The sequence below is a fragment of the Gymnoscopelus microlampas genome (genome assembly GCF_963454915.1).
Source record: "Gymnoscopelus microlampas genome assembly, contig: SCAFFOLD_50, whole genome shotgun sequence".
In the NCBI taxonomy this organism is placed as follows: Eukaryota; Metazoa; Chordata; class Actinopteri; order Myctophiformes; family Myctophidae; genus Gymnoscopelus; species Gymnoscopelus microlampas.
Genome location: NW_028155546.1, coordinates 67606 through 93295, shown reverse-complemented (window position 1 = coordinate 93295; position 25690 = coordinate 67606). Strand labels below are relative to the sequence as shown.

The window sequence follows — 25690 nt, the reverse complement described above, 5'->3', positions numbered from 1 at the left end:
GTCCTTCACCCTTAAGTTCTTTTGATCCAGTATCCATAATCATAATTATGTTTATGATGATGAAATATGAATCTTGCCGACAACGCCAACTGTTATGGAAAAATAATATTCCGTTCGGATAAAGTTGTAGATCATTTATTAGGAAGATTTCAGCAGAGAGACAGCATACAGCAACAATGGGGAGCAGGGCTCCAGCCCTGCTCACGCAGCCCATCCGGGCACCCGCCTCCTAAACACCCATCTTACACAGTCTTTATACCCCACAGTGTACCAAAGATACTATCCTAAATAGTCATATAAGGTATGTACTAATTATAAGAGAGACACATACATAGCTGCACAAATACAAATAGCAATGACCATTCATAGTATTACAGGAAAATATATGCTGACACAGAGACTAGCATGGAGGATTCAGATCAGCTGTTAGATTGACAGCTGTAGCTGAGTTGACTAAAGACCCCTGCTGTGAGTTTAACCCTCCTTGGTTCAGATAGAGTTAGATAGTACAGAAATATATAAGAACAGGTTGGCTTTCTTAAAATAACCATTACACTACTACCAGTGCTTTTTTTGCCATGTTCACACCATGCCCTTACTTGCATGAAAATGTATGAAAAGATATGAATAACCTGGCTTTACCCACACAGCTTTCCTTTAGTAAAGCTGTAATCACACTATACAATAGCATAGTGATTCTCAGATGTTATATAGTATAAAAATAGACCCCCCAGGGGTCCTTAAGTGGATTCCAAGGGGTCTACAGAAAAATGTGTTAATATAACATCAAAATAAGCAATAAACCCTATAGTCAAATGCATATTAATTTGGGGTCCTTCACATGAAAACGTTTGGGAACTACTGTAATAGCACACACGTATTGGATGAACATTTTGAGTCTCTCTCTGTCCAAAGCCTCAACTCTATTACACTAGTTGGGAGCATAATGAACACACAACATCCACAATCATGTAGACTATACATAAAGGCCTACACATAATTAAATATCTCAAATAATATGAACGCATAGTATGCCCTATCACAGTGGTTGTCAAACCTTTTAATTTCAAGGACCACAATCTATACTATAAAATCCTAACTCTAAGAGTGTATAAATGGACCCTCATGGGTCCATTTGGTTCCATTTGTACACCCTCTCTTTGAGAACCACTGCCGTATCATATTATTAAAATAACTGATGAACTGTACTGGGGTCCCCAGAAAAATAGACATAATTAAAAATAAACAGCTCAGATACAGTGATTAGAATCAACATCTACAATACATTACATTGTCTGAAACAGTCAATCACTAATTTGATTTCTCTTCATTTAGCATTTGGGTTGTATAAAATCATGCATGTTACACTGAGCAGTTTACAAACCCACACAACCCAGATGGAGGTAAACATGTGTTGACCAACACACCTTGACTCATGACCACAAAACATTAAACTGTCATGTTAAATAAAAACGGAGCTAGAGCTCTTTCCCTCAAGCTGCTATATAATAAACAAAGCTAAACATATTTTAAATAATATGAAATATAAAATCGAGGCTGGTGATCAGTGATGTTCTGTGAATAATGATATGTGTCTAGCATGGACTGTTTGTTAGCTTTAAGCAGCTTTCAGCCCACTATAAACCCTACATCAGCTATTTGAAAATAGCCCTTAAGCTACAGGTTACAGACAGCCCAGTACACACTTATAACATCCCAGATTGAGCTAATAATGAATCCACTGTGTTCAGCAACTCACCAGGTTATCTGAGCATACATTTGTTTGCTTTACCATGTTAATAACTGTCCCATAGAGCCTTTAAACCCCTCTTTAAATAAACGATGCTAACGCGCTACATTTTGTTAGCATCTCTTCCTTTCAACAAAGACCCTTTTAAAATCATATTCAATAAAAAAAAATCTGGTCTTCCTTAGGGACTAAGGGGTATATCATGATCAATGATTATGTCCTATCTTTCCACTCAAACAGAGAGCGTCTCCTTTCAAACCCCAATGGTTCTAATCAGCCCCCCGCCCACAGGAGTGGCCCAAGTCTCTCACAACTTGCTACAAAAATCCCTCATGAAAAAATATATAATCTCCTACCTTTCATTTTCAACCTTCACATGTGTCTCCTTCTCTAATAATCAAAAAGTGCTATATATTTCATCTCGCAATTTACTTCCGGATGGTTCGTTTTGCACTTTTTTTGCCACATCGGTCACGGGAAAGAAATAAGCGCTGCCGTGGTCTATGGAAACGAGCCCAAAAGTGCACCCAAATAAGCCCAAAATCGCTTATACAAACAGTCAGACCTGGCAACGCAGCCTACGCCAATCATGCGTGAGAGATCTACAAGCTATGGGGCTGAGACGCCACCGTATCTTAGCAACAACTACAGCGCTCACTCTCATTGGTCGTCTCACGCTAAGAGCAGTCTCCAGACAATGGCATCGCAGACAGCTTGCTGTTACTGCTGTAGCCATGACAGTCAGTCCCAGCGACGACGGACAGGGCGCTGTGATAGCTGCCATGTCGCTAACGCTAACGTGGTTGTCATGCCTGCAGCGGCTGTGCAATCACTTTGTCAACAATGCACGTTCGTGTGGTGAATGTCAATATTGCTGCTCAGTTAGTCCATTGTAGATGGTGTATGTTTGTGTGTGTCTTCTGGACAACTATGTAGCTCCACCGCAACTACAGTAACTAACGTAATGGCAGGACCGCCCCGTGCAACGCATGTTAGGCTGCATTATGGTCATGAAGTAATTTCAGATAATTTCGCTCCGATTACAGCAGTGCTTATCAACCCTTTCACGCCGCCGCCCCCCCCCCCCAAATAAACGTACTTGATCTGGGGACCCCCCCCCCATTCTGTTTGACTCCGTTCCACAAGTACATATTGTGAAAATAGCCGATCTACAAGCTCAAAACGCCTCACGTTGAGAGGCTTTGTAAGCTTGTAGATCGGCTATTTTCTACATGATTGCCTCTTTCTTACATTCTTTGACAATGTGGCCCATGTTTTCATAGTAGGCTATAGTTTGTTGACTACTTTTGTTGCAGAAATGCTCATTTCCTTTACTTTCCTTTTTTTATTGTCTCCGCCAGGCCGAAAGGCATGGCGCAAGACTATGTTTCAGCCCCTGTCCGTCCGTCTGTGATAGCTAATCTCTCACATCGTTGACTTGATCGCAGCAAAATAACAGCCCGATGAGTCAGTGAGAGCTGGATAAACGAGGTAAAATGTGTCAAAAGGAGTCTGTACGGCTGTCGATAAATGAACACATGACGTCGGTGGGAGAGGAGATATTGTGTCTTTTGGACAAACAGCAGCGTCGTGCTGATGTTTGTTGTGTGAAGCAGCTTAATGTCAGAGTGTTTGTGTTGGAGCGCCTCAGTGCGGCTGCAGAGTTCATGTGCAACCTCTTCCAGAGAGAGACAGAGACACTAGAAACTCTGCTGGGGAAAAAAAACACTGCTGGGCATTGACTTTCATATGGACATTGATCTACACACTGCAGGTATATCTGCTACACACACAACATCAAACTACACACTGCAGGTATGATGCAGCGTTTGCATTACAGCCAGCATGCCAGCGTAGTTCCCATATGGTTTCAAGGTGGGCTAAACCATATGGACCCCATGTCAGCAATGTCAGCGGCATCCACTTCAGTCCCAACTGCGATGCCCATGCAGGCTATAAGTAGCTTCTACCTGGCCCTTAGGTGGGCCCCAACTACCCATGTTTATGTGGGACCAAGGCGGGTCCTACCTGGGTTTGCCCATGCAGGCTTTAACTGGGTTCTACCTGGGCCCTAGGTGTACCCTAACCAACCACAGTGCAGTGCCCATCGCTCCAATTGTTGTGACGTCAGGGCTCTCAATACTGCACATTGGTGGAGGAGGGGGGACCGCAGGGCGACCGCACACATCGCTGAACCAATGGTAGCCCACGGATGTTTCCTCTGGGGATTTACAATCTGCCCCTCTATGCCACATATCATCCGCACTACAGGGTCTTCACTGACCGAGCCACGGCCCCACTGACCCTCATGACGCTACGCCACTTATATGAGTTGCCAAGTGGCCGCGGGCGCTACGTGGGCGTGGCCGCGGGCTAGACGCGAGCCCCCGCGTAGCGGGGGCGAGCTTCTAGTTAGCACAATTGGAGACATTAAACATCTGTTTACAAGGCACCTTACCTGTCTTCTTCTGCTGATGCTGCTGTCTGACATAAGCTCTCACCAATGCTTGCAGCCAGGTCTGCTTGCCTTTATTTTGTCCCCCAAGATTTATTTGAAAATAGCAGATCTACAAGCTCACAATCCGTCATGATGTGACACGTTGTGCGCTTGTAGATCTGCTATTTTCAAATTGACCATGTATACAGTGGGTTTAAAAGGGCTCACACCCAGTCACTCGTTTCTCTCACAGAACCTGGCAACGCTGGCTGTGACAGGAGTCTGTGACAGAGATGTAAAAATCCACACCTTGATGTCATCAAACCCATATAAAACATCAAATATAAACGTTGTTGGGTCCCAACCAGCACCAGACCTTGTTGCTCGATTCTCTCGCAGAGTCTGGTAACTCTGGCTGCTCAAGGCTGTGGAAGAGATGTCCAAATCCAGGCCTTAACGTCATCAAAAACATATAAAACATAAAATCGAAATGTTATTGGGTCCTAACCAGCACCAAGGGACCATCATTGTTTGGTGGTGGGGGTCTATAATGAATTAAAAAGCATAGAGTGTTCCTGTCCATCTAAATGTAAACAAAGATGGCTGCCGTTGAGAAACTCAGAGAGAGTGAAGGGGGCGGGGACAGGCAAACGAGAGAAATTTTCAGGAAGGTGGGGGCCTCTGGAGACTGGAGAGTGAATGGAGGTCTATGAGGGGGGCGACTGGAGACAAGGGGGCCCCCCCTGACGTCTGGAGACCGACTGGAGACATGGCTGGAGACTGTCTCCAGTCAAATTGCAAGGCTGTAGACTCAAGCCCTGCGGGTAGTTAATACCCTCACAAAAACATGTAGTAATCCTGGTCACTGTACTGCCTCCCCCTGGAATTACGAAAACTCATACCAAACAATACTTACGGCCACCCCATCGAAACTGAAAGAAAGAACATACAAAAGTCAGGGGAACAAAATAACTGTTGTGCTCTGCTGGGGTGCTGGGGGAGATAATGAGAGGTGGCCACAGCTCATTTTATATCCTACACCCTAATTCCTCATGAAGGACAGCTGGGACAGGGGCGGAGCAGCCAGCTCAATCACAGATGAGTGACAGCCACAGACCACAGCAGCAAGACAGAGTAGACACTGAAAAACAAAGAACCAATATAGCTGCAAGCAGCAATAATATGGGGCCAGTGATTGCAGAGAGAAGAAAGAAAGAAGCAATGATAAGTAATATGCACAATAAGCCATAGAAACATAGAAGACTGAACTTTAGAGAAAGAAGACCATGCCATTAACAAATGAGCATTTTAAACCCTCACTAACCCTAACATCAGTAAAACTATACCTACCCCTAACCTCAAGAAATACTACGCGTAAGCCTACGAATGCCAAATCATGATCACCTCAATACATCGTCGGGGACGGGATTGAACCGTGACCTCCGGACTCATAGGCTGCCTTTCTTCACATTGAGCTAGAGATATGATAGCCCTGGTAGTGTCTGTTGATATATATATAAGTCTTTCCGTCCCTGATGGACCAAGCCTCTGTTTTGCTAACTACTCTAGATCACTGGTTCCCTAACCATCTACCAATAGAGAAATTGTACGTCTCCTCGGAACAGAAACCAGTGAAAGTCGCCGATCTACAAGCTCACAACGTGTTGCCATCTGAAAAATTGTGAGATTGTAGATCGGCTATTTTCACAATGAAGTATACATTGACAAAAAATACTCTCAAATAAGCATAAGACTGCCTCTCTTCTTATTGAGCTAGTAATATGGCCTCCCTGACAATGTATGTTGATATGTATAATTATTTCTGTCCATTATGAACCAAGCCTCTGTTTCACTAACTACTGGTTCACGAACCATTTACCAATAGAGAAATTGGATCTACAAGCTCACAAAACGTTGCTATCTGAAAAGTTATGAGATTGTAGATCGGCTATTTTCACAATGAAGTATGTCATACATTGAAAAAACATACTCTCAAATAAGCATTTCATGTTATCTTTAACAATTGCACATGTATTCATGTTGTTTGCATTGCACTTTAAATGAAGTCTGCATGAAGTGAGCCTTGAACCGGTGACCTTGCAGTTGTCAGGCAGATGCTGTAGAGAGAAGCCATCGGACCGACAGACCTGAACTGGTGTAAAAGGAGCTCACACAGATGATACAGTTTCACGCAAATAGCTGAAAAATCCTGGGTTCAAGTTTTTTTCAAATTCTCAAAATTGCGGACAATCTAAGGACGGAGCTTACTGGTCAAAGCCAAAGATGTGTTCGTCATGAGTCAAGGCACAAGTGTAAGCAAGTTTCACGACTTTCGGCCAAACGAGGCATGACTTATGACTTCATTTTCCAAAAATTGCTATAGCGCCCCCCTTTGGCCTATTGGAGTAAGATTGGTTTCAGTGATATTTGGAATGACCCTCTACATTTCTGCAAAGTTTCAAAGAAATGTGAGTCTGCATGTATGTGTTAGGGGGAGATAAATAATTGTCATAAAACTGCAATAGTTAAATCTATCTCCTCCTGGGATCTTTGAGTAATCTGCACGAAAAGTTTTCCACATGAACTTAGGACCTTTGCTGACAAAACGTTAGTGGCGGAAGTTAAGAGCCAATGACTGTTTTTCATATAATTAAAAATGGTGGGAGATCTAAAGGTCAGAGGTCAAAAGTCAGAGTGTGAAAGTTGTTCAGCATGAGGAGACTCATATGTGTATCCAAGTTTCATGGCTGTAGGTCAAGCAGGGCATGAGTTGTACCTGTTTAGTTTTCAATTGAGTGCTATAGCGCCACCCTTTAACGAGAGGATTATTTCTTGATCGTTTTTCATGACCATCTACCACAGGTGTGTCGAACTCATTTTGGGGTGGGGGTCGAATTGGTCAAATGGTGACTTGATGTGTGCCGAAACCAGTTGCGGACGCGCATGCACACTCACACGCATTCAGTCAGCATCTGTTGTCTCAGACACTGCCACTAACTACGTAGATCACTTTTTTTTATGTATTAAGAAGATGTTTTTTTTTTTAATTTTAATTACTTTAATTATTGACATTAAAAACAAACAATGCAATTTGTAAGGAGCCCCGATAAACCATTTTAAGTGGAATAATTCGATTTGAAATTAAACAATACCTGGTAATGTGTGTGGGTTGTTAGGTAATGATTACCACGTTTTAAGCCACGTTTTCACTACAGTGCCAGAATTCTTCCAGCAAAATAATTTGATTTATAGAACAACAGTGGTGTAAAAGTAACTAATTATATTTACTCAAGTACTGTACTTCAGTAAAGATTTGAGGTATTATTACTTTACTAGAGTATTTTCAATTTCTAGTACTTTTACTTCTACTCCTCTACATCTCAGTCACTGCTATAACTACAGTATCACATTCTTGGCCGAAACCGAATACTGAATATAGGAAACACTTGGCCGAATGGCTGAAAATTATTAGTTAAACAATATATATATGCATTTTTTTAAATATTATTTTGTACCATTGCTGTCATATGCCTCTGTTGTAGAGCTACATGATTATGGCAAAACTTAACATAACTATAATCCATATTTAGATCAGTTATTTAAAACATATTTATTTATTGTTTAGAATTATTTATTTACTATTGTGTAGTAATATAATACAATATGTCTCAAAACATTAGCATGCCAAACAGTTGAATTATTGCAAATTAAATAAATATAATTCCAAGAAAAAAACTAATATTGAATAGCCTAACAAAAGGCAATATAATGTCTGTAGTTGCATTATTGCGCACAGCCAAAATGCATCAGTACTATTAGACCTGCCATTCCTTCCTTTTGGAGAAGTTACTTTCAGTTTCATTTCAGAAAGACGAGAACAGCAACGATGGTTACAAAGTTTGCAGAGAAATTTCTTTCTCACTTCTTCAGTTGAGACGGTACTGTGTGAGGGGGGAGGTGAGGGGGGGCTCTCCAGTACAGGTAGAGTTGAATGGTGATGGTCCTCTGTATGCTAATAACCTTGGCCGTAGCACGGCTTGGTCATTGTTCGAACAGAACACGTTTATCCAGTATTCAGACACTGCTTCCGTGCATTAGAAGCTGCTGGGAGCCGGGGGTTTTTTTGTCTTTTTTTTTCTCTAGTTTTTTTTCCATTAAAGGTAGTATTAAATGGCGTTTTCTAAAATCACATCGCGGGCCAGATTTGACGACGTCGAACACCAGTTTGACATCACTGATCTACCATATGGCCGAGTTTCGTAAAAAGCGACAGCACGGTTAAGCCAGAACTGCCAAAAACGGCAGAAAAAGATGAATAATGCCAATAACAAAACGGAGCCTTGCTCTGCAGAGCCTGGCCCCGTAATTAGTTACCCAATAATAATATGAGCTAAACTGAGGTGTTTTAACTGTGCAAGCACATAACAACCATGTACAAATGACATTAAATGAACCATGTTAATTAGTGTTCGTCATTAAAACCAAACTCAGTATAGAAAGACGTTTCTGCACCACAATCGTTCCACTTCTGAAATGTTCCCTGTGGACGTTGAAGTGTTTTATACTTCAGAGTAGAGAGTTCATATAAGAGATGTTTGACTAGAAGTGTGTGTGTGGATTCCACATACAGTAGATTGTATGATAATATGTGAGCAGGTCTGGTGTTTAGGGCATCAAGTCGCGGATTGACAAAGAGTAGAAAACAGCAAAATAACTTTTGGTTTTGTTTTGGCTGATTTTCGTTTTTTTCCATATTAGCACAGTTCGAATGTTGAAGAAGGTTTATAGTCCAAAAGATAGGCGTTTTAGAATCATTAAGTGGTTTAAATTACATTACAAAAACAGCAGTGTTTCTGTGTGTTTCTGTCGGTCTTTTGGGGGCGGAGAGTGGCTTTAACTTGCAGGGACAACATTAGCATGTGAGTGGTTTTGGTTGGTTGTTGGTCCATTGTTCTCCGGTTACAAGCCTAATCCCCGCCCATCAGTATCGCTCCTCTGTGGTGGTGTAACGTAACTTAAGTACATTTGCTCAAGTATTGTACTTAAGTACAATTTTGAGGTATTCTTACTTTACTGGAGTAATATCCACTGGGTGAATATTCAACCTGAGGCTGAAACTAATGTCACCACAGTGCGAAAAAGCGCCGAAGCGGCCAGTATTGCGTTAGTCTTTTTCGGGACAGAATCTAGTTGTATAATCAATATAACATTGTACCGAACACAGCAGCTGTGAGGGCAGCCCCAGCTAAACAACAGGCCGCTCGACGTTCGTATGGAAGTATTTCACCGAAGATGTTTGTGGACAAAACAACGGTGGAATAACGAGCTAGGCCTTAGCATTGTTAGCTCGCGGTCACGCGTCATGGCTGAACGTACACTTGGTGTTTGCATTTCTCCATTTACAACTCGTACATCTACATAAACGTTCAGATTTAAAATATAAAGTGCTTATCTCATGGCCACGGGTGTTAGAATTATGTACGGGCCCTCATAAGTACTCGTATCTTCCGTATTGTTTAATAAAAAGCATTTTGATCCGATTGATGGCCATTGTCTCCGTTGTTTTTCAACTACGCGGCCGTAATGGTTGGGGTGTATTGCACTCCTGATACGTTATAACTCTATGAGAAAATGACCGCCGATCGGATTAAAATGCTTTTTATTGAACAATATGGAAGATACGGGTACTTAGACCCACCCGAAGTTAATGTTAACATCCGTGGCCATGAGATAAGCACTTTATATTTGAAATCTGAACGTTTATGTAGATGTACGGGTTGTAAATGGAGAGTGCAAACACCAGGTTCGAGTTAATCCAGGACCTAGCTGGTCGTGTCTTCATTATCAAATAGGTAAACCTCTACAGTAGTCGACTACCAGTGGGTCACTCAAAATTAGTGGTGGAAGAAGCACTCGGTGGTAGCAATACCACGATATAAAAATACCCTGTTACAAGTATAAAAGTGCTCAAAATGTTACTTGAGTTCAATCAAAGTAAAAGTACTAAAGTCTTGGTATCAAAATGTACTTAAAGTACCTAAAGTATAAGTACTAAAATGTTTGAAAATAGCTGATCTACAAGCTCACAACGCGTCGCAATGTGCATTGTAAGCTTGTAGATCAGCTATTTTCAAATAGACTATGTATAAAATAGGGCTAAAGTGGTTAATGTATGTTTTATAATGTAATAATTTATATCTGCAAAGTAACTAGTAACTCAAGTTTTAAAAGATTGTAGTGGAGTAAAAGTACAATATTTTCCTCTGATCTGTAGTGGAGTAGAAGTTAAAGTATTGGAAATACTCCAGTAAAGTAAAAATACCTTTAAAAAAATGTAATTGTGTTGCATCAAATTTCTATATGGTGGACAGCTGACTGAAAGGTGTCAATGGGGGAGTGATTAGAGGAGTGGCTAGGTTGAATAAATTACCCATTGTTCACGCCCATTACCTGGAGTTGAGAGGTGTTATAGAAGTGGAAATTCTTTAGGAGGGATTATCTCAGTTTGGACTATTATAGATAACAAGATTAAAATGGTCACATCTTCTCCAAATGTGTTCCAATTTCAATGAATGATACATCATATGAAAGCTTATATTCTCTACTTTAATAATCTGAAAAAAATGCCTACTTGATGCCTAAAGCATTGTACCCGCTCACATATAGATAAAGTAAATATTGTTCATCCTCTCTTTCTATCAGGGTCCATCAGCACAGATCAGGGTCTCCTGTACCCAGCTGTGTCTCCATGAAGAGTGACCAGTCCAAGGGTGGATTCATTACCTTCAAACACCACTCTACTGATCACAGGTATGAATGTAAAACACACAGAAAACAACACATGATTTTTTTTTTATGGAACTGTACTGAGCACAGATCATGAGGTATATAATGTTCTGGCTCTTAAAGGATCTACACCATGAACTTAAAATATATATATTTAATATCATTGTTTATGTCCCTCAAACGAAAAAGTGAAGAAACATTTTTTTTTTTTTTTTAACTGAAAAAACGGGAGGGATTTTACCAGACGTGACGTCACGTCAGTGGCGGACGCAGGATTTCTTTATGAGTAAGGCCTGGCAAGTACGTGGTTATATTGTGTGCTTATGTCATGACTTAGAAAACCGGTTCTGTGAATGAGGGACACAGACAGACACATTTCACACTCGAGTGTGAAAAGGGATTCTGAGAATACACATTGGCTCAAAGACTCATCCTCCAGACACGCAGGACGTAGAGAGAGAGAATGGATGTGTATTAGGCCTACGCAGGGGTGAAAGTGGCTGACATCTCTTGGCGGAACTGACAGTATGTGTCGTGCGTGCGCGGATATTGGTACTTTATATTCGTTTTTTTGTTACTTTATTTCGGGTTTAGGGTAAGGATAGGGTTAGCGGAGGACTTCTCTGCTGGGACTTCAGTAAAATGCTTCCAGTCAAGGCGTCTTGACATAAAAAAGCAGATTAAAGAATTTTTGCATTCGCCATCTCCATTTGAAGGAAAGTCTGTTTTTAAGGGTTTTGCTCTGTTTAAATGAATGTCTAAGACTAAGGTATAATGTGGATTTTATTTTGGGAATGGTATGTTCACTAGGCTGTGCATGGCAAGGGCGTCCAGCTCCCTGAGTCTTTTCCACATTAGACCGCATACCAAAATGTTGATTTTAAAAGCTCCTATTTTGCCTATTATCTCTTGTCTATTTATTTATCTTTTATCTCTATTTTAAGTTACCCTTATATGGGCTGCTTTTTTTTTTTTATCCAATTAAGTTTTCACTTTAGCTTCTTTATATTTAAACATCCCGTTCCTAACTTTTATTTATTTCAATTTTTAAGGAGTTAGGTTTCTTTTTGAGCTCCAGTTTAACTTTTAAGTTCTTTTTACTTTAGGCGGGGGGTTCCTTCCATTCCGACATCTCGCCACTCCGACTAGTTGCGTCCGCGTGCGGTTAGGGTTAGGGTTAGGGTTAGGTATAGGGTTCGTAATGTTAACGTCGGAAAGGCGACATGTCGGAAAGGCGACATGTCGGAAAGGCGAAATGCACCCACTTTAGGCATCCGGGTTACCCTTATTTATTTTAATTCTAGTTAACTGTATCTTCTTTTATTCCCTTGAATTGTTAAGTCTATTTTGAGGGAACGTGTAACTTTGAGTTCCCTTCTGTGTATATATTCCAGTGGGCTGTGATTACTATAACCTTAAACAGTTCAGTTTATTTGAACTGGATTTAGATTGTGCTTATTTCATTTAAACCTTTCGGTTTAATTCTATCTATTTTAAGTGGATAGGTTCAAGTGAGCTATTCTGGACCTATTCATTTGGGCCTGTTCTAACTGTTTCATCTTAGGTCAGTTGGGTTTTGACTTTAACTACTTTTATGTCTACTTCGTTATATTTATTTTGTATCACTATAGTTTTCCTAAATATCTTTGCATTGAAAGGCAAAGTTCATCTTGGTGTAATCTTTCTAATTGCTCTAATTCTTCATCCGCTTCCTCCCTTTGAAGGGTTGAGTGGGCTGTTTTTTTATGGAGGGGAGTTCCTTCACACCTGTGGGTGTGAAGTTCTGTTTGCCAGTAAGGGCACTTTAGGTTCCAGGAGGGGTTGAGAGGTGTGCAAATTGAGTTGACCCAGTAATCACTCCCTCCTGATTACACTAAGTGGTCACCACTCATTGATGACCCCTAATGGTCCTGTTCCACTAAGTTCACCCGCATAATTACCCTCCTAGGGTTAGGGTTAGGGTTAGGGTTTAGGTATAGGCTTTAGGATTTGAAAGTCTCCACTGATTCTTTACACCTAATAATTCTCCTCCACTGAGTTCACCCGCAAAATCACCCTCCACCCAGGTTAGGGTTAGGGTTTAGGGTTAGGTTTAGGGTTTAGAATGTAAGATTCTTCACTGATTCAACCTAGTGCTCTATCCTATTAAGTGGCTAAATTTTAGGTTTTAAGAGGTGGCCATATTCAGCCCTTCTGGGAAGGCCGTGCTTAGCCTGTTAATCCATTGTTTTTCGTTGTATTTTCTCTGTCCCACTGACCAATTCGGATTGTGTTGCAATCCAGACACCTTTAGTGATTTTAGGCCGTGTGACATAAAATGTTGAACCACTATTAAGTGTGTCTTTTTGCCATTGTTAATATTATATCTGTGTTGTGCTAATCTAGTGAGAATGCTGTTTCCTGTTTCCCCTACATATTGTAGATTGCACTTGCTACAAGTGATTAGGTACACACAGTTTTTGGTGTTGGCCTGTATTTTGTGTGATGCCAAAGACCCTCTTGGTTTGTCTGTTGGTCACCATGTGGGTCATCTCAAAATAGTTTAGTGTTCTTTTAATTGGTGTGTTGGAGCTTTTGAGGTTGCTGTGGACTAAATAATCTTTGAATTTTTGTTTTTTCCTATAGGCCGAAATTATTTTGCAACCATCTAATAGTGTGTCTGACCTGTTCTGAAAATTCCTTTTTATTCTGGTGTTTGCCAGTTTACTTTGTGAGGAATAAGTGGTTACGAGTGCCAATTGTGGCCCCTGGTATCTCTCTTTGACCTCCAGGAAGGTGTTCTGGGCCTTCCTTAGGAACGTTCGTGTGTACCCTCTGTCTCGTAGGGCAGTAAAGAGTGTTTTGCAAGCTATTTTAAAATCCTGTTCTTGTGTGCAAATTCTGTGAAATCTTAAGAGTTGTGATTTCACAATCCCTGTGTAACAGTGTTGTGGGTGGAAGGACGATCTGTGTAATAATGCGTGGGTGTCTGTTTCTTTGAAAAAGACTTTAAGGTCTAATTTGCCATTAGTGTGGAAGAGTGGTCCTTTGAAGACCGACACGTCCAAAAAAATCTATTTTCTCTGGGTCTGTAACATATTTGATTGTGATGGATTAGTGGTGAGTGTTTAAGGTTTTGATAAAATCCTCAAATGCCTCCCTGGAGTGTTCCCAAATCCCAAATAGGTCATCCAGGTATCTAAAATAGTGTGTTGGCTTTAGGGTGCACTTTTCCAGTGCTGTTTGTTCCCACATGGCCATATAGATATTTGCGTAACTTGGTGCAAATAGTTTTCCCATGGCCGTGCCTTTGATTTGTAGGTAGAATTTTTTATTAAATTGGAAATCATTCTTGGTCAGATTGAGCTTTAAAAGTTTCAAAAGTTCTTCATCAGGGCGTCCAGAGTCTGGATATTTGTTGAAGATTTCTTGCACCGCCCTCAAGCCCGCTTCTGTGTCAATGTTAGTGTACAGGCTGTCTATATCAATTGAAAATAAGAATGCTGTTTTTGGCATTATTACTTTTTTGATTTTCTCTACAAAGTGTCTTTTACATAGCTAGCGTGTCGGGTTGATAAAGGGTTCAGGAAGTATTCCACAAACTCCGCTGTGTGGTAAGTTTCACTCCCACAGTCTGAGACTATTGGTCTACCCGGTGGAACTTCAAAAGGAATTGTCCAAGAGTTGGGATCTTTATGTATAATTTTGGTAATAGATAAAAAACTCTAGCGCGTGGTGTGTCCTGCCCCAGGAGATAGGTTTCCTGTTTGCTATTAATAATCTTTTTTGATCTCATCTGTTTAACAATCCTTTTGGCTTCAAGCTCAGTGTCTTTATACATTGGTTTTGTTAATACCCTGTAATGGTTGGTATTACCGAGCTGTCTCTCTGCTTTGAAAATGTACTGGTGTCGATCCATAATTACTACAGAAGACCCTTTATCAGCTGGTTTGATTATAATGTCCTCATTTTTAGCCAGTTGTCTGAGAGCGCTTACCTGTTGTTTGGTGAGATTGTCTGTTTCCTTCAGGTGTCCTGGGATTCTGTCTAATGTCCCACTGTCTTGTAGGAGAAGTTGTGTGAGGCTGGTTGGTAGAGAATCCTCCGTCGGTTCCCAGGAGGACTTTGGTTGGAACGGAGTTCTCTCTTCCCTTTGTTCCAGTCCAAAGTGGGTGGCTAATTTTAATCTCCTGTGGTAATCTGAAACATCTTTTTTCAATCGTTTTGTCTGTTGTTTGTAAATGTCTACAGTGGGTACGAATGACAGGCCTTTTTCTAGTATCTCTTTTTGAGCTTGGTTGGGTCTAAAGTAGTGTGATAAATGTATTATACTTGTTTTTAGCCCTGTCTGTATGTGGCTTGAAGGGCTTAGCAGTTTAAACTAGTAATCCAATGTTGAAGCATTGCTTGGGCTGTTTCCGGTGACCAATGTATGTTATCATCACCAGTCTGGAATTCCCCTTCGTCCAATTTGGGGATATGTGGTCCTTCCCTGATTTGCCTGTTTAGTGCGTCCAATCTCCACTGGTTCTCTCTTGAGAGTCCTTTTGAGTAGTTAATTAAAGCTATGTGGGTTTTTGCCCCTGGGAAAATGTTCTCTGCCCAATGTCTGATTTGCGACAGCATTCTTTGAGCTGTTGTGTCTGTGTCATACTGCCTGTTATTGATTCCCACTGATATGACTAGGTGCCTTACCTCGGGATGTTGTACCTCAATGTTTCTCAGGAGTTGTAGGCAAGTGTGGAATTTCATTCCTGGATAGCATTCGACCTGGATGTCGCTTCTGGCAAATGGCGGAATCTTGCACAGGTTGGAGTCACCGAGGACTAAGATTTTCTCCTTTACGTTGCAATTCCAGTCCTGTTTTGGCCCTAGGTGTCTGTGTGGTATTCCTAAGGGCTGCGCTCTCCTGGTTTCTTGCGATGGTCCTCCTCGTCTTGGGCTGTCTTCTGTGTGTCCTTCCTCGCGGGTGGTGTTCTGGCTTGTTTCGCTGGCGTTTTCTCGTTGTGGTGGAGTTCCTGGGTTGTTCCTTGTGTTGCGCTGTCTGGGCTGGGTCGCGTCTCCGTGGTTTGGTTTGGCGCTGGCGAGATCCGATCCGGGTCCTCCCGTGTTTTATTAGGGCTCCTTTGCTTCCTCTGTTTCCTTGGTGTGGCCTTCTTTGGTGGTGCTGTTAATTCCGGGAATTCTTCTAGGCTTAGGTTTAGTTCTCCCGCTCCCCGGATCACTTGGGCTTGGACTACTATTCCCCTGAGTAGTGTTTTGGATCCTGGCGTGGGTGTTCTTCTGGTGTCCTTCTCTTGTGGACCTGTGGTTTGGGGAGAACGGGGATTCGTGGGGGGTGTTGTGGGAAGGGGGAGAGGGGTTGTGTGGGTGTGGGGAGGGGGAGAGGGTCTTGGGGTGGCTGGGATAGCTATGCGGGTCAAAATTAGCCGGGGATTTAGGTTAGGTAGGGAGGTACAAGGAAGGATTTAGGGTTAGGGTTAGGGTTATGTTATTTAATTCTTATTTTTGCCTGATTTTACCAATTTATTATCAAAAATAAATACAGTAATTAAATATAGCTGCAAGCAGCAATGAGCGGTTTCGTGAGAGAGAGAGAGAGAGAGAGAGAGAGAGAGAGAGAGAGAGAGAGAGAGAGATGCAGACAAACAGACAGAAAGTGACAGAGTGAGAGAGAGGCAGACAGACAGACAGAGTGAGAGAGAGGCAGACATACAGACAGAAAGTGACAGAGTGAGAGAGAGGCAGACAGACAGACAGACAGAGTGAGAGAGAGGCAGACAGACACAGAGAGAGAGAGGCAAACAAACAAACAGACAGACAGACAGACAGACAGTGACAGAGTGAGAGAGAGGCAGAGAGGCAGACAGACAGACAGACAGACAGACAGAAAGGCTACCAGGAGTATGTTTGTAACAAGAATTCCAAATAATGATCACCTCAATGCATTGTTGGGGACAGGGATCAAACCAGCGACCTATGGATTCACAGGCTGCCTCTCTTCTTATTGAGCTAGAAATATGGCCTCCCTGATGGTGTCTGTTGATATCTATAGGTTTTTCAGTCCGTTATGAACCAAGCCTCTGTTTTGCTAACTACTCTAGATTACTGGTTGACAAATATTTAGCAATAAAGTTTTGTTTTGTGTTCTTGGAATGGAAAGTAGTGAAAATAGTTGATCTACAAGCTGACAATGTGTTGCTATATGAAAAGTTGTGAGATTGTAGATTGGCTATTTTCACAAGAAAGTATGTTGTACATAAAAAAAAAAACTAGTCTCAAAAAAGCATTTCATGTTATTGTTTAAAAGTTGCACATGTCTGAATTAACAGGGTCATGTTTTGTACAATGCAATTTAAATGTAAACTGTAATCAGTGGGATTTGAACCAGGGACCTTCGGCACATGAGGCTCACACTCTACTGGTGGAGCTATTGAATCCACAGGATCAGACATTGAGAAAGGAGAATCTAACAAAACAAAACAAAAGGGCGAATGAAGTACGTCATGCATTGCAAATAACTACTTTCAAGTATGCATTTCTCGTTATCTTTAACAATTGCACATGTATTCATTGATACAGTCATGTTGTGTGCAATGCAATTATAATGAAGTCTACCTGAGGTGAGATTCGAACCGGCAACCCTGTGGTTTCAAGGCAGATGATTAAGCGATCAAGCTATTGAACCAACACACCTGAACCTGTGAAAAAGGGCCTGACACATTTATTTGACACAGTTTCATAGAAATTGCTTAGAAATCCTTGGTTGAAATGTTTTTCAAACTGCTCAAAATTGCAGACAATCTAAGGGCAGAGCTTACTGGTCAAAGTGATACATGTGTTCCTCATGAGTCAAGGCACATGTGTAAGCAGGTTTAACGGCTGTCGGCCAAACGAGGCATGACTTTTGCCTGTTTAAAGTTTGTATTTTCAAAAAATTGCTATAGCGCCCCCCTTTGACCAATTGGAGTAAGATTGGTTTCAGTGATACTTGGAATGACCCTCTACAATATTGCAAAGTGTCAAACAAATGTGAGTCTGCATGTATGTGTTAGGGGCAGATGAATAATTGTCATTAAACTGCAATTTTCATTGGCTTATAAAAGCTTAACGTTTTCACTTATGGAAAATCCGCTTGCTCACGTTTGTCGGCATTGGTCCAAAGTTCATGTGTAGACAGTTTCGTGCAGATTGCTCAAAGATCCCAGAAAGCTATGGACTTTTACTGCTTTTTACTGCTTTTCATAGAATTCGAAATGGTGGGAGATCTAAAGGTCAGAGGTCAAAAGTCAAACAGTGAAAGTTGTTAGGCATGAGGAGACGCATGTGTGCATCGAAGTTTCATGGCTGTGGGTCAAACAGGGCATGAGTTGCACCTGTTCAAAGTTGGCATATTTCAATTGAGTGCTACAGCGCCACCCTTTGGCCGATGGTTGTGAGTTTCGGGTTTTCGCCGTTTGGCATAGCCCTCTACCATATTGCCAAATTTCATAAAAAGTGACCACGCGGTTAGGCCAGAACTGCCAAAACCGGCGGAAGAATAATGAAAGTGTAGACATGTAATAAGGCTTCGAAGCCTGATAGGCTCGAAACCTTAATCAAAATATTTTATATTGTCCAACTTGATCATACTGTGTACAATACCAAGTACTCTAAAACCAGTTCACCCATGATGCAAGCTTGTATATCTGATATTTTTGTGCAGTATTTGAACATTGTTTATATACTTACAAATATTCTCTTCTGGGGGTCCCTGCCTGGCACAAAACATTTTCAGATGGGGGTCCATGGCTAAAATCAAATGTATTGGAATAGAAGTAAAAAATATTGCAAATTGAAAATACTCCAGTCAAGTAAAAAATACGTTAAAATGATACTCAAGTACAGTATTTGAGTACATGTACTTAGTTACTTTCCACCACTGTCAGCATTAGAATAATACTCACCTTCTGCAAAGATGGCGAAGGAGAACACACTTTTGTTTCATGGGCTCACATTGTCTTGGTTTCAGAGAGCATGGTGGTAAATATGAACTTTTGCCCCAATGTCTTTATATTCCATAATGTCCCACGACCGGACCCACGTCCGTGTTATTTACTTTACTCGAGCTAAGCATGGAGTTTGAGAACGTAGGCTTGACGACGCACGTTACTAGTCAAGCGGTCCCCAGAAAGTTTCCTTTCAAAACGATGTGTATTTCAAAATAAGAGGTTTTTTTTAAATCTATCCTTGTAATGTTACAATTCAACATACGTTTTATTTTGAAATCATACTACTGGAAGTAGAAACTACTAAGGTAGCCTAGTTGAAACTACTTAACTTCACGCGAAAGCAGCAGCTTATATGGAACGGGGGGAGAAAAAAAAAAGAAGTCAGACAAACAGTGGGGGGAAATCACGTATCTGTGAGGGTATCCCGTCGTGCGCACAAACAATGAATGGTCGTCGTGACGCCCTGTATGTTAATCTGACGTTAGTAGATTATGTTTTATTACTGAACATGGCCATGGGTCTGTGGCAGGTTATTTAATATGGGATTTTCACAGCTGCCTTTGACTTTTTCTTAACGGAACGGCGTTCCGCCACCAAATCTTTTACCGGAACGCAGTTCCGGACCGTGCCGGCCCACTTTCACCACTGGGCCTACGTTGTTTGTCAGCCTTAAGTATAGGGGGCGATATTCATAGTAAATACACAAAAAGCTGTCTGGCGGAGCGAAGGCACAGTGGATTCGAGGTAAGGCACGGGCCTTACTTGGCCTACAGTGCGTCCGCCCCTGCGTCACGTCTGGGTGAAAATCAGTTTGGCCTGTTTTGAGACCAATTTACAGAAAACCCCAGATATGCTGTGAAAGCCTGAGTGTTCAAACTGGGGTATTCTTTGGGATAGAGCGGTAGGGGAGACCAAAAACACACAAAAAAGAAGGAAAAGTTAAAATTCATGGTGTAGTCCCTTTAATACTTTAGTTGTGAAGTATGAACAGGTTAAGATTATATTAATAATGTTTATTTATGTCTGTTTACCACAGATCAGAGTCTCCAACACCCAGCTGTGTGTATATGCAGAGTGACTGGTCTAAACAACAACCTCCTGACTTCAGTAATGAACCTGGACCTCCAGACACAAAGTAAGATCACTGATCTCTGTGAACTTCATCTGGAAAGACACAAAGAACGTCTTGTATCTGCTCACATTAGTAGAGTATCTCACTGTCAGCTGTAGTGATCTTTGATTCAGTCATTCTTAGGTTGTCTTGGACATAGAGTAGCCCTAAACTGTACTCAAGTAAAAGTATTGTTACTTTAAAATAATAATGACCTGAGTAGAAGTAAAAGTATCTAGTGAAAATACTACTCAAGTAAAAGTACTGTTAATTTAAAATTAGGTTGACCTGAGTTGAAGTAAAAGTATCTAGTGAAAATACTACTCAAATATTGGCTTCCTTTATTCAGGCCTTATTTATTGTTTAACATAAACTCTATAATTTCCCCACACCAAATGGCTTTGCAAAAAATAGCCGATCTACAAGCTCACAACACGTCATGGTGTGAGTTTGCAGATCTGTTACTTTTGCTGAAAGTTCTCCCAGATGTTGTTAAATAATCAGAATATAATATAAGCCATTGTTTTTTTTATCGATTAAACATTTGAAACCCTTCCTTTCAACAGGTCACAAAGAATGTATACTCATTATGATCACATGTCCGATCGTTTGTAAACACACACACGCTATTCCGTGCGGGTCGCCCATACAACAAACATTTCAACCGCGTCGGGCCCTTCTCATGCAGCCGCATGTGAATATAACATCTCTCACCAAAGATGCACGCTTCTCTTACCTTTTCAGCATGTGTGTGTGTTGCCCAGAGAAAAAATATTCCACCCTGGACATTTCTTTCTCCTGTAGCAGCACTTTGCAAACAGCACGTCTCGCGGAACACGGCAAAAAAAACTGTCAACTCGAGATAGAGACGTTTCAATGAAAAAGATAAACATGGAGCGTACGGAAAAGGAAATCTTCGGATGACTTTATTGCTGTATCGGGTGAGTTACAGTGAAGGTGGTCACTCCGGGTGATAAAGAACAGTGTGATCCTTTATAAAATAAAATAAAAACAAAACATATGTTTTTTACGTCAGTGGCAGAATAAGTAATTGGAAAAAATATGTTTTTTACGTCCGTGGAAGTGAATGAGTTATAGTGTTTCTTTTCAGTTATTAATAAACTCAACACACTGTCCAAAGTATTTGAGATAGATATATTTGTATTCAAGGTTGTCAAACTGATTCAGGCATACAGAGAAAGACAGACAGACAGACAGACAGACAGACAGACAGACAGACAGACAGACAGACAGACAGTGGTTCTCAAACTCTACCCAAAGTCGCGCCAAGGTGCCATTGGGGTCGCGCATTGGGACCCCAAAAAATAATAAAAATAAAAATAAGTTGCGACCAATGTGAAGGGGACTATGATGAATGCAATTAGTGCTCATTGAGTACACCCTGTTCATAAACAATTTACTCATGATTCATGTTCAATATAAGCTTTTTAGGTACAAATACATGGACCACGGGCTGTACCCTCGCAGAGTAAAATTTTGATTGCAGGGGAGGGGGGGTGATGGGGGTGATGGGGTCTCCAAAAGAATCCCTCATAATATGGGGTTGTGGTATAAAAAGATTTGAGATTCCCTGGTAGAAAGACTGTCTAGGAGGTTATAAGATGTTATAACAGTTTACAGACCAAATATGAATCATGTATATATAATTCCATGACAGCATGGACATTATTATTGTATACCAACACCAGGCCGTATGGAAATACCCTTACATCCACCAGGAATATAGTCATAATAAATAACTCTTCATGTCCACAGAGACAGGAAGAGGAGGAGTTATGTTGTGACAGAGCAGGCGTCCAGGTGTTCAGTGTGTGAGGAGGTTCTGACAGATCCAGTCTCTACCAGCTGTGGACACTGGTTCTGCAGACAGTGCATCACCTCATACTGGGACCAGTCTGCTCCAACAGAACACCATGACTGTCCCCAGTGTGGAAAGAGATCCAGGACCACACCTGGACTGAAGACACCCAGAAAGATTTGTGGACAACGTAAGATTGGACACAATTTACACGAATTAACATTTCATGTTAATGACCTAAATATTTAAATGTAAAAAAAACAAAAAAACATTGTCAAATAGGGTAGCATCTGTCAAACAATATTATTTGTATATTGGTATTTTTGGGGCGGTGTAGCCGCCCCCTATAAGTGAGTTTTGGACACCGACCAAAAAATGTGTGTACCCCCTAACCCTTCCATTGTTAATGCAAATCGATACTTTTTTTCATATCAGCCAATCACATTACAGCTAGTGTCATCACCACTAACTGTAATGTGATTGGCTGACTTTGCAAATTCAGGACTGTGATTGGCTAGCGAAACACATGACACATGTGCAGCCCTATGAATAGCAGTATGGACTTTAAAGAAAGTCAGTTATCCTTTTTTTAAAGTGAGTCATGTTGTGATGACCACACACCGCCCACTTCACACTGGGTGTGATTTTTTTCCTAATGGATGATATTTACCACATTGATAATGTGTGTACACAGCTGACTGTAAGGCTATACATTAAGCAAAATGTTTAAAATGTCTTAATTGTCTTCTTGTATTCAGATGTCAGTGTGCAGGAGCATTTAAAGGATTATAAGATCAGTTTGAACAGTCTTGATTGTGTGACAGAACACATCACTGAAGAGACAGGAACCTCCCTCACTGACATCTACACAGAGCTCTATGTCACAGTGGGAGAGAGTGAAGGGGTTAATAACCAACATGAGGTGTGGCAGATAGAGACACTTTCCAAGAAGAAGACCCTCCATGACAAACCAATCAACTGCTGTGACATCTTTAAACCCCTCCTCCTTGGCAGAGAGACACCCATCAGAAGAGTTCTGACCAAAGGCATCGCTGGCATTGGAAAAACATTCTCTGTGCGCAAGTTCACTCTGGACTGGGCAAAGGGTTTGGAAAATCAAGATGTCATTCTCCTGGTTCCCTTCTCATTCCGGGAGCTGAACTTGGTCAGAGATGAGCAGCACAGTCTTCTCACACTGATCCATGTTTTCCATCCAACATTAAAGAAGGTCACAGCAGAGCAGCTCGCTGTCTGGAAAGTTGGCTTCATCTTTGATGGTCTAGATGAAAGCAGGTTTTCACTGAACTTCCACAACAATGACATAATTTCTGATGTCACAGTGACCTCATCAGTGGACATGCTTTTGACAAACCTCATTGAGGGCAATCTGCTCCCATTGGCTGTCATCTGGGTAACTACCAGACCTGCAGCAGCCAATCGGATCCCTCCTGAATTTGTTGACATGGTGACAGAAGTACGAGGGTTCACAGACCCCCAGAAGGAGGAGTTCTTCATGAAGAAATTCAGTGATGAGAAGCTGGCCAGCAGAATCATCTCACATATGAAGACATCAAAGAGCATCCACATCATGTGTCACATCCCAGTATTCTGTTGTATCACTGCTACCGTTCTGGAGGACATGTTGAAGACAGACGAGACAGGACAGCTGCCCAAGACTCTGACTCAGATGTACAGCCACTTCATGTTGGTCCAGACAAAGAGGAAGAAGCAGAAGTATGATGAGACACACGAAGAAAAGAAAAAGAAAAGAAACAAAAGAGAGAGAAGCAGAGAAAAGAGAACAAAGGCAAATAAACAGCCGTTCATGGAGACCGACAGGGAAGTCCTTCTGAAGCTGGGCAGGCTGGCGTTTGAACATCTGCAGAAAAGTAGCATCATGTTCTACCAAGAAGACCTGGAAGAGTGTGGTCTTGATGTGGAAGAAGCCTCGCTGTACTCAGGAGTGTGCACAGAGATCTTCAAGAGAGAGAGTGTGCTCTTCCAGAAAACAGTCTACAGCTTTGTTCATCTGAGCATCCAGGAGTTTCTGGCTGCAGTCTACCTGTTCCACTGTTTCACACAGAAGAACATGAAGGTCCTGAAGACATTCCTGGAAGACGATGATTACAACAGTGACAGTTCCCTCTCTGACTTCCTGAAGGTTGCTATGAAAAAAACCCTGCAGAGTGAGAATGGTCACCTGGACCTGTTTGTCCGCTTCCTTCATGGTCTCTCACTGGAGTCCAACCAGAGTCTGTTAGGAGGCCTGCTGGGTCAGACAGAGAACAGTCCAGAGGAGATCCAAAGAGCCATCGACAACCTGAAGGAGATGAATGATCCCAATGCCTCTCCTGACAGATGTATCAACATCTTCCACTGTCTGATGGAGATGAACGACCCCTCAGTAAGTCAGGGGATTGAACAGTACCTGGAGTCAGAGAACAGATCAGGGGAGGGACTCTCTCAGACCCAATGTTCAGCTCTGGCCACCATGCTGCAGATGTCAGAGAAGGTTCTAGAGGTGTTGGACCTGGACAAATACAACACAGACGTGCAAGGGCGATGGAGGCTGATCCCAGCTGTGAGGAACTGCTCAACAGTGAGGTTAGTAGTCATGTGAATATCAACATGTTAGAACAGCTTTCACTTATATACTACATGCATTCATTAAACAAATACAAATAAACCACATGCATGGATGTGTGTGCTTGCGTACGTACGCACGCACGCACGCACGCACGCACGCACGCACGCACGCACGCACGCACGCACGCACGCACACACGCACACGCGCGCACACACACACACACACACACACACACACACACACACTCACACACACACACACAGAGAGAGGTGGAATCATCACATTATAAAAGACACTGATTGGTCACAACTGGTGGTGAATTCTGCAATATTTAATATAAACCGGTGGTTCTCAAACTTTAAGGACCCCCACAAAATACTTTTATTGCTAAAATGTATCACAAATTAGTTTGTCTTTTTGTTTAGATTATTTGACAATAGCCGATCTACAAGCACACAAAGCGTCACATCAATGTAGATCTGCTGTATTCAAATAGCTGAGGCATGTAGGGTTAAAGTGGTTAAACTGATTTTGATGATATATTTGTTCAAATTAAATAAAGTGCTGGGGACCCGCCTGGAACCCCCCCAAGGACCCCTGGGGGTCTCAGACCTCACTTTGAGAAGCACTGATGTAAACAACACAGGTGATGTACAGTAATACAGCCTTGAGGTGCTTCAACATTATCAGAGAGGAAAGTGATTCATTTATCTTTACTAGCTGTGTTCTGTTTGTGAGACAATAATTCTACCATAAATGAGGTTAGAATCAGAGTGAATTCATCCTTTACTAAGTCTCTACCTAGAACTACTGTCCAATCCTACATCACCAACTGTAACTACTGTAACTACTGTAACTACTGTAGGTGCAGAAGAACTGTCAGCTTTTCAGCTCAGAGACAATGTGATGTGAATGTGGAACGTCCATGTCTGACGTTTTACTTGAGTAAAAGTACAAAAGTATTGACATCAAAATGTACTTAAAGTACCAAAAGTAGAAAGTAATCATTATGCAATGTCCCATTTAAAGTTTTCAAATGCATACCAATCTTTTGAAGATAGCAGATCTACAAGCTCACAATGTGTCGCATTGCGACGCATTGTGAGCTTGTTATTTTCAAATGGCCGAATTGTATGGGTCTGAAGGGGTTCATTTCAGTTTTGTGAGCTTATGGTCATTACTTATAGGTTTACTCACTTTAATGAGGAATTACCAAGTTACTTAATGCGT

At 41.5% G+C, this 25690-nt stretch overlaps 1 protein-coding gene across 1 annotated transcript in view; it reads left to right on the top strand.

Moving 5' to 3' along the window:
- LOC311041396 (protein NLRC3-like) overlaps positions 1 to 25690 on the top strand; it is a 126815-nt gene that overhangs the window by 65233 nt on the left and 35892 nt on the right. Inside the window, exons 5-8 of the mRNA XM_084086307.1 lie at positions 10890 to 10997; positions 19980 to 20078; positions 21831 to 22063; positions 22632 to 24477. Coding sequence (XP_083942433.1) covers positions 10890 to 10997; positions 19980 to 20078; positions 21831 to 22063; positions 22632 to 24477 — 2286 coding nt within the window. The remainder of the gene's footprint in view (positions 1 to 10889; positions 10998 to 19979; positions 20079 to 21830; positions 22064 to 22631; positions 24478 to 25690) is intronic.